This window comes from Oncorhynchus clarkii, chromosome 32 (assembly GCF_045791955.1).
Source record: "Oncorhynchus clarkii lewisi isolate Uvic-CL-2024 chromosome 32, UVic_Ocla_1.0, whole genome shotgun sequence".
NCBI classification, from domain to species: domain Eukaryota; kingdom Metazoa; phylum Chordata; class Actinopteri; order Salmoniformes; family Salmonidae; genus Oncorhynchus; species Oncorhynchus clarkii.
This window is the reverse complement of record NC_092178.1, coordinates 29,756,860-29,767,319: the sequence shown is the minus strand read 5'-3', so window position 1 is coordinate 29,767,319 and position 10,460 is coordinate 29,756,860. Positions and strand designations below refer to the sequence as shown.

General features: G+C 40.2%; 1 protein-coding gene across 1 annotated transcript; it reads right to left on the bottom strand.

Moving 5' to 3' along the window:
- Window positions 1-2,199: 2,199 nt before the first annotated feature.
- LOC139392030 (protein S100-A13-like) lies at window positions 2,200-8,483 on the bottom strand. The gene is made up of 3 exons (XM_071139678.1): window positions 8,312-8,483; window positions 6,005-6,136; window positions 2,200-3,079 (listed from the first exon to the last, which is right to left on the bottom strand). Exons 1-3 carry the CDS (start codon window positions 8,321-8,323, stop codon window positions 2,912-2,914), a joined length of 312 nt encoding a protein of 103 aa, XP_070995779.1. The 5' UTR covers window positions 8,324-8,483; the 3' UTR covers window positions 2,200-2,911.
- Window positions 8,484-10,460: the final 1,977 nt, after the last annotated feature.

Sequence of the window (10,460 nt, the reverse complement as noted above, 5' to 3'; positions counted from 1 at the left end):
TTGATCCTGATCTTCCATTGGAGATCGTTTTGTTTCAAGCATCACTGCTCAACTGATAATTGTACGAGAGATTAGATAGTCATTCAAAAAACCATGCAACGTATTATGTGACTTGTTAAGCAAATGTTTACTGCTGAACTTATTTATGCTTGCAATGACAAAGGGATTGAATAATTATTGACCCAGTACATTTTAGCTTTACATTTTTTATTAATAAAAAAATAATAATCTCAGAACATAATTCCACTTTGATATTATGGGGTATTGCGTGTAGGCCAGTGACACAAAATCTAAATGTAATTAATTTAAAATTCAGGCTGTAACACAACACAATGTGGAAAAAGTCAAGGGGTGTGAATACTTTCTGAAGGCAGTGTTTATCGACTGAATGGATTCCGCTAGTGCAGTGGTATTCAAACTTTTTCAGCGGGGACCACATTTTCTTCTCAAGAATTTCTCACCACCCCACCTCAAATCTAATGACACAACCTTAAAATCGCTACATTTAAATTTTTACATCAACAAATAATCTTCAATTCATTACATTTTCATCTCTTATCAAAATGAAAAGAAACGAATGAATACATTTACTCAATAACATTACATTTTTTCCAATTATCTTCCTCAAAAACTTTTGCATATTGTCCCATACAATAATCTGTACTCCCAACATTTTTTTCCTAAAAAAATAAATATACTTTAAGTGTACAAACATGATGAACACCTGCTCTTTCCATGACAGACTGACCAGGTGAATCCAGGTGAAAGCTTTGATCGCTTATTGATGTCACCTGTTAAATCCACTTCAATCAGTGTAGGAGACAAGTCACAGAAGGATTTGTAAGCCTTGAGACAATTGAGATGTTCCATTCAGAGGGTGAATGAGCAAGACAAAAGATTGAAGTGCCTTTGAACGGGGTATGGTAGTAAATGCCAGACGTGCCGGTTTGTTGTCAAGAACTGCAACGCTGTTGTTTTTTTCACGCTCAACAGTTTCCCATGTGTATCAAGAATGGTCCACCACCCAAGGGACATCCAGTCAACTTGGCACAACTCTAGGAAGCATTGGAGTCAACATGGGCCAGCATCCCAGTGGAACGCTTTCGACACCTTGTAGAGGCCATGCCCTGACAAATTGAGGCTGTTCTGGGGGCAAAGGGGGTAGGTGCAACTTAATATTAAGAAGGTGTTCTTAATGTTTTGTACACTCTCATAAAGAGTATAATCTCATAAAAAAAAAAAAATTTAAGTCTCAGTGTCGTTATCCTCACAAGGGTGATGGAGTACTGAAAACAGGGGTGTCAAAATAAATGTATATTACCAATTTAACAAAATCTCTTTCTTTGAGCAAGTGTATTAGTATAAAATAATAATAATAATAATAATAATATATAAAAAATTGAGAATGCAATATAGCTCAGTATTTTTAATATTTTATACAGTCTCTCTTGGTCTTTACTTTTTTTGGGGAGTGGGGGGGTGGACCATCCTTGGGTGGTGGACCATCCCTTTTGTCCTGATTCAACAGACACTTACCTCTGGGTGAGTCATGTAAAGTTTCATGTAAAGTTTCTCCTCATTTCCTCTTGCTTGCTCTAGTTGTCGCTCACTCAATCTCACACGTGTGCAGTTGCAGAGAAGAGGAAGAGATTAGCCAATTACACTCATTTCTAATTACAGCATGTCTTACCTTTTTTTTGTATGCCGGACAGTGCCTGATTTGACCTTGTCTGATTTTCAATGCAGTATTACACTTGGCTCTAACAACGCTTGAATGCTGAAGGTGCCGCTCAGATGTATGAATATTAGATTCTGACTTGTAGATCATGTATTATCAGACTTGGAGATAGATCATTTACATGTTTCAATTCAGTCACAAAATATTACAGGTATTTCCGGAAGGCGGAGAGAAAAACATCATAGAACTGGCGCTGTGCAACGTTTGGGTGTATATTTAGTGGTTTTGCACATCTTTCGTGATTTATGAAGACACTGACATTTTTTATTTGAGAATTTGTGAATGTGTTTGCTATTGTTATGAAGCTTTAGCTGTCAGTATTACTGTTTTTGTATTCTGAGTTCTGTTCTTATGCTTCTGCATCATAGGATGAAGGTGAAGGCCTCGAGGGGAGCTGCCAGAAGCAAACGTTGAACCAAAATAACTGCTTGGCTGGGGAAAAAACACATTATAATAAATTATATGATTTTAGGAGTTAAGTACTTTATTGTTATTGTAATTCATTCCTTTCTGTCATGTTTCTTTTTATTGTGTTTTTACTAATAGTATGTCAATAGGTTTCAGTTACCACAGGACCAGTTGTTAACCAAAAAGTTCCACAGGACCATATAGATCCCATAAAAAACCTTGTGGTACAGCTAGGATCCCGATTACCACATAAACCTGAATTCCTGTGGTATACAGCTACCACACAATTTACCATTACAACAACAATTACCATACCATGTGGTTACACCAAATAACCACAAACAAAAAACATTGAATTACCACATAAAAACAAAACAAAATTACCATACAAAACCACAGGATTTGTACCCCAGCAATAACAAATGTATGCAGTAAAATGTTCCAAAATACCACACAATGTCTGGATACCACAGGTCAGGTACCACAGAAATAGCCCAGAGTTCCACCCCAATGGGCAAAATCAATATTGTTTCCACGTCATGTCAACCCCAAAAACAAATGTGATGATGTTAAATCAAGGAGATGAGCACTGCTGGCACTACCTAGCATGAGGAATAAAATGCCTGTAGTGGGAGGGGTGAGTACTATGTGAGTGTCCAGGGTTGGATGGGAGCAGTGCGGTGAGAAGGGGTACTGACACTGGGTGGGATACTATGAGGCTGTCTGGTTCCCCCTGGCTCACACCACCGTCAGAAGGCATGGACCTTACAGGAGCACACAGCTGCTCTTGGACACTTTCTTACTAATGAGGTCATGCTGCGTGGTGGCCAGCGACTGGATCAAGCCCCAGAAGTGCTTGAAGGTGATTCCCTCACCGTCCGACACACCCATCTGTTTCATCATCTTGCCCAGGCCTTGCTCTGAGCCCCCAGTCTGGGGGAGGGAGGGAGCACAAAAACAACTCTTTATTATATAGGCACTGTATTTAACACGTAATAAGCACTTATGGACATGTAATAAGAAATAAAGTAATCATGCATAGACATTGTTAGCAGGAAGTTAGCAATTAGTCTTTTACACTTTTGAGAGTATAACATTGTTGCCTTCATTACTCGGTAGGCTATATTCACAACAGTACTAGTGATATCCTCAGCGTAATAATTATGTTTGACTTCATAATCCAATATTGTTCACTCTTCAACTGTACTGTATGCAGCTGTATCAACCTGGACTCAGGGGTAGACGTAACATAGTAAATGTACATTTTTCTCCCTCCATTTAGTATGTGCATATGGCGGAGGCGTCGGTGAACGCTCAAATGGAGGGGCGAGGGGAATGGAGTGATTTGGTAAGTGTGAACTTTGTCAACTGTGTCATATGTTTCAGGCTTTGTTACCCTCTAGTGGTTATAGATCCATGGCTCTTTTTCTAGGAATCACCACCATATTTTACAATAGGTATGGGGTTATTTTCTGCAGTGGTGTAAAGTACTTAAGTAAAAATACTTTAAAGTAATACTTAAGTATTTTTGGGGGGTATCTGTACTTTACTTCACTACATTCCTAAAGAAAATAATGTACTTTTTACTCCATACATTTTTCCTGACACCCAAAGTACACATTACATTTTCACAGGAAAATGGTCCAATTCACGTACTTGTCACGCGAACATCCCTAGTCATCCCTACTGACCCTTATCTGGCGGACCGACTAAACACAAATGCTTTGTTTGTAAATGAATGTCTGTGTTGGAGTGTGCCCCTGGCTATCCGTAAATAAAATAAAAACAAGAAAATGGCGCCGTCTGGTTTGCTTAATAAGTAGTTTGAAATGATGTATACTTTTACTTTTACTCTTGTATACTGAAGGATATTTTTGCAATTACATTTACTTTTGATACTAAAGTATGTATAAAACCAAATACTTTTAGACTTTTACTCAAGTATTATTTTACTGGGCGACTTTCACTTTTACTTGAGTCATTTACTATTAAGGTATCTTAAACTTTACTCAAGTACGACATTTGAGTACTTTTTCCAACACTGATTTTCTGCTTATACAACCTTTTGACGCCAAACCCACCACTGGTGTGCGTGGCCAAAGAGCTCTATTATGATGTCATCTGAACATGGCACCGGTTCTAATCCAAGTGCCAATACTGTTTAGCAAACTCCAGTCGTTTACATTTGTTGGATGACATGAAAATAGACCTCTTTGGCCACTCGACCTGAATGCACTGTATGTCCTAGCTGTTGTGGCTAACTATTGTGCAGCAGAAATACTCTACTTGATTGTCAAGTGGTGGATGAAGTCGACTTGGTGCAAGGAGTCATATTACAATTAGGCCTACAGTTGTTCTGTTCTGTTCATAAGGAAAACTGTTATTTACTTCTCTGTTAGAACTTTTAATCCTCCTCCAGATGAGAGAACAACCTTAAACCTTCATCACTTGTTAATATATTTGAACGGACCTTTTCCTGTTTTTCAGAAGCATAGCTATCTTTGTCAACCACTGGCAGATTCAGACTCGTCCTGGAAAACTGCCTTAGGCCTCAGACAACTAAGCAGCGAGTTCCAAAATGAAGATACTTTGGACTTTTTAATGTTTCAAATAAAGCATGTGTCAGATTCAGTTCCTAGCGAGACGTTTAACTTTAAAGGGCCAGTGCCCTTGTTTTATATACACTGAGAACACCTGCCTAATATTGAGTTGCACCCCCCCTCTTTTGCTCTCAGAACCGCCTCAATTAGTCGGGGCATGTACTCTATAAGGTGTCGAAAGTGTTCCACTGTGATGCTGGCCTATGTTGACTCCAGTGCTTCCCAAAGTTGCGTGAAGTTGGCTGGATTCCTTTGGGTAGAGGACCATTCTTGATACATATGGGAAACTGTTGAGCGTGAAAAACCCAGCAGCGTTGCAGTTCTTGACACAATGAGGATGCCCATGACACACATACACAATACATGTCTCAATTGTCTCAAGGCTTTAAAATCCTTCTTTAGCCTGTCTCCTCCCCTTCATCTACACTGATTGAAGTGGATTTAACAAGTTACATCAGTAAGGGATCATAGGTTTCACCTGGATTCGACTGATCAGTCTATGTCATGGAAAGAGTAAGTGTTCATGTTTTGTACACTCAGTGTATATTTACACACTATGAGTTTGGAATAATACTGTGAAATTGGGAAGAGCTGTTTATAAAGACTGGCTGAAATTTCTGCCTGTTTTGGTGGGATGGAGTTTTGGCCTGCCTGGTGTTATCACCAGGCGGTATAAGGTAATAGACGAATAACAAAGAGTTTTAAACCTCTCTGCCAATAAAATCTAGTTTTCAGGTTATATATCCCTCTCATTAGGCTCGTCCAATTAGGCCCCTCACTCAGACCACTCCCAGACAGTCCTAATTCAATTATTTTTGTGTATTTTTGCCCATTTTAATTGAAAAACATAACAGTAAAGTACTTAATTGTTACCCAGAAATTATTTGATATTGAGAGAAAATAGGCTGCACTGGGCCTTTAAACCATGGACATCCAGATAGTTTACAATCCAGCGTAGGTGCTCATGATATGTGCTAACATGTTTAAAACTCAATTGGTTACTGAGTGCCAAGTAGATTACAGCCAAGTTTATTTTGCATCCAGCCTGGCAACCAACGCCTGCAGGCTTTTCCTGAGTGTTTGTTTGGGAGTCATAGGATGTGGCGTGTACTGTATGTGTGTGGTTGAGTGGGGGGGGGGGGGGGGGGGGGGGGGGGGGGGGGGTAGTAAGAGTCAGTCACGCCCTACTGGTAGAATCAATGGCAGGTGTGGCCGAGGAGGGCGAGGGCAATGGAGCCGACAGTTGCAGCTTATGTACCTTGACTAAGTTGGGCAACTGGGAGGCGAGGAGGTCTTTGAACTCTTTGGTTTGGAGCGTGGGACCTTTATTGGCCGCAGCGGCATGGAACTTTGTGACCAAAGTGTTGATGGCCTTTTCCAGGTCGGAGTGCTGCGCCAGAGGAGGAGAAATAAACGTGTTAGGGTGGGGGGTTCAAATAATATAACAATAAGAAAAGTGTCCTTTAAAGTTTATTATTATAATAGATAAGAAAGAAAGAAAGTTAACATATTCATCAGACAGACTCCCCAGGTGTGTGTCAAACAGTGGAGGCTGCTAATAATAATGACTCATAATAATGACTAGAACGGAGCGAATGGAATGGCATCAAACACATAGAAACCATATGTTTGACACTTTTCCTCAGATTCTGCTCAAGCCATTACCATGAACCCATCCTCCCCAATTAAGGTGCCACCAACCTCCTGTGGTGCCAAAGTGTACCGACCTCCACTTGCTTCAGTCAGAAATACCCCAAAAATGTCAGACACTCACATCCGTCCTCAAGTGCATATCTTCCATGCCTCCGCGTGTTTGAACCCCACGCAAAGATACCACTCTTGATGTTTAACCCTGTCCTTGAATTTCTTCATCTCAACAACATCGAACAACACTGCAGCATTCTTCTCCGCACAAATGACGCACTAACCAACTCTGTGTCGTTTTTGTCAATGTTGAATAGTTAGTATTGTGCTATAAACCTAATAAGCCACAAAACAACTAACAGTATGCTCATGGGTGACATAGGATGACAGAGTTTTAAAGAAAAAATTGTGAGAAATAATATGCTGAGTGAAAAGTACAGTTATACAGTTAGTTATACTTCCAGGTTACAAATGACCTGTTTGAAAAGTAGACCTTATGTTTGGCAGTGGAATATGAAACTGTGTCACACAGACTTGTTATGTTGGTCATTGTGAAGGACATCATTCCATACTCTCTTTAAACCAAGAACCAAACACCCAATCTATTGTAACTGTTGGGTTTTTTGTTCATACTACTTTTTATTTATATCCTAAATCACTAACATTATATAACTGTTCAGGGACTTTGCTATGTCACTCACCCCTATTCAAATAGATATTTGAATATGCTATTGAAATGTGAGCATCTGTGGGTGGGTCGGGAGGAGAAGCTTAAGTAACGAGAGACTATTGGAAGGCAAATTTAGACAACTTGTCTACATGTAGAAGGTACTTGAAATACCTGCAGGTTGGGGTAGCTACAGTATGACAGCTCAACCCGACTGTTTATTTTCAGGGTGTGCCAGGAGTGGAGTGGCCATCTGGAATTTCGGGCAAATGCCAGATGGGCTGTTACATTTTTTACCCATTGGGCCTGTCTAACTTTTGTTTTTCACACCAAATGATCACTATCTGGCTAGTAATGGGGGCCTCGAGGAAAAAACTGGGGCGTTGTGTCAGTCCGTCCGTCTGTCTGTCTGTTCATCTAGCTGTCATCCCTCACTAATCTCCAAAGAAGGTCTCTGTGGCATAGGCCATGGGTACGGAATAAGAAGGGACTGATTGCCTCCCCGTGCTTTCCATTTCCACACATGGTCTGTCTATAGACACAATTGAGAATTGCTCCTTGCTCCCTCAACAGCATATGGCCTAGATTCATTTGTTATTGTCCACATTCTTTGCTGCTGTCCAGCATGCACACTGATCAGTGCATTGAAATGATTCGTGGTAAACTCACGTTAAGCTGGCAAGAGTGCATGCAAAGTTGGCTATATGCAAACACCTATAGGACGTAATACGATCTCATGGACTGTGTCATGATGGAAATTGGATAGCATAATATGTCAATGGAATTTTGGTTAAACTACATCTTGTGCCACTTCCAACGGTAATCAGAACGATGCGTAGAAGTTGGGGGAAGTTATCACCAAAAGAATGCAACAACTCCATTCCTTGCTTCTAGGATGAGATAAGCCACCATCTCTTCAACTGCAACGTTTTGACAAGTGCTGATGAATGAATGACATTTTATTTGAATGTCAAATCACCAGTTGGCAACCCATCCCTAATGGGATTAATTGACACATAAACAAACATTACAATAATTCACTGTGAAACGATAATTCTTCTTCCGGTGTTCTCTACATTGCACATCACATCAAGAGTGAAAAAATGTATGGTAAAAATCAATACATAGTAGTAAATAAGGTTATCCAAACAATAATTATATCCCTAGAGCAGTAAAAGAATATACATACATACATACATACATACGATATGATATTGATATTAATGTGATATTAAAATTGTATAGTAGGCCTACCTGTTCAGCCATTTGGATCGTTTTGTGCTGTCCTTTTTCAAAGTAAAGTTTTCTCTCTGCGATGTTCAGCAATTGCTACTTTTCTCGCTCAGCGTTCAATTGCTTCTGTCACATATTGGCAAGATTCCTAAATGATCCCACTCAAGAAAATAAAAAAATGCAACTTGATTCCACCTTCCGTGTCAGTCAGAGAATGCTATGGGAAAGTACAGTGCGCTCAGTGTAACCCGATGCATTGGGACTGTAAACTTCACGAGGCAGACATGCAGTCATATAGGCCTACCACCCTTATTTTATTGCAAAGTTCTCTTTAATTTAGAAGTTTTGCAGAGAGTAGCCTACACAGTTGTGCATTTCAAATATATAGGCTATTCAAGAGGAGCCTGAGAGTGCTTCCCTCAACATCTGGAAACATTTAGCAAAAGTTGAAACAGTCTGCAAGTTTACACTGGAATTCTTCATCTTTATTGTTGCATTTTTTTGAACCCCTCGTATAAGCCTACCTATTTCATGCAGTGTCTGTAAAGCTTTGAATATCCTCCCAAAATAATACATTTCTCAATAGGCCTATTGTAAGAAACTTTTATGAACCATGCATACATGGACGGTCCTTATGGGTAGGCTTTTTTTCCGAGGTTGTTTATAATTTAAGTCGTTTGTCATTGTCCATTCCAATTGCCATTTGGCCTGCATTCATTTTTACAAAGTTATCAGAGGTTGATAAGGACGTGCTGGCGAACTAAAAAGTGATGTGTGCGCAATGAACAGGCACGACAACATTCTTGTAAGTATTAACAGAGTGGTGGGGAGACATGGGACTCGATAAAACTGTTTCTGTCCATAAATTGTTATAGGCCTATTGGGGTGTTTACATGAAAACCAGTCAACCAGCTCCTTTATTATGCTGCCACAAAGAAATGGGCTGTTGCAGCCTGGTCTCATTGACCATACGTAACATAGGTAAAGCAAATCCGGGACACACAAATTACCATGATATGTTACGTTTGGTATCGTTACATAAGACACAAGGTTACTTAACGCAAAAACAAAATTGTAATTCGTAACATATCATCCAGGAATGAATATATACCATGCGAAACATAACACACTGTATCATCCTAAATGATTTGTCTTGGATTTACATACAGAATTATATGAAATGTTATGAGACCAGATTGGCTGTTTTGACAGGCCTAAATCTAGCCTAGATACTGGATCTGCACAGTCGGGTCCAAACCCGTTGCTTCGCACTACCACCCACCTCTGTTAAACATACAGTATATCACAAAAGTGAGTACACCCCTCACATTTTTGTAAATATTTGAGTATATCTTTTCATGTGACAACACTGAAGAAATGACACTTTGCTACAATGTAAAGTAGTAAGTGTACAGCTTGTATAACAGTGTAAATTTGCTGTCCCCTCAAAATAACTCAACATACAGCCATTAATGTCTAAAGCGCTGGCTACAAAAGTGAGTACACCCCTAAGTGAAAATGTCCAAATTGGGCCCAATTAGCCATTTTCCCTCCCCGTTGTCATGTGACTCGTTAGTGTTACAAGGTCTCAGGTGTGAATGGGGAGCAGGTGTGTTAAATTTGGTTTCATCGCTCTCACACCCCCTCATACTGACTGGTCCCTGGAAGTTCAACATGGCACCTCATGGCAAAGAACTCTCTGAGGATCTGAAAAAAAGAATTGTTGCTCTACATAAAGATGGCCTGGGCTATAAGACGATTGCCAAGACCCTGAAACTGAGCTGCAGCACGGTGGCCAAGACCATACAGCGGTTCAACTGGACAGGTTCCACTTAGAACAGGCCTCGCCATGGTCGACCAAAGAAGTTGAGTGCACGTGCTCAGCGTCATATCCAGAGATTGTCTTTGGGAAATAGACGTATGTGTGCTGCCAGCATTGCTGCAGAGGTTGAAGGGGTGGGGGGTCAGCCTGTCAGTGCTCAGACCTTACGCCGTACACTGCATCAAATTGGTCTGCATAGCTGTCGTCCCAGAAGGAAGCCTCTTCTAAAGATGATGCACAAGAAAGCCCACAAACAGTTTGCTGAAGACAAGCAGACTAAGGACATGGATTACTGGAACCATGTCCTGTGGTCTGATGAGACCAAGATACATGTATTTGGTTCAGATG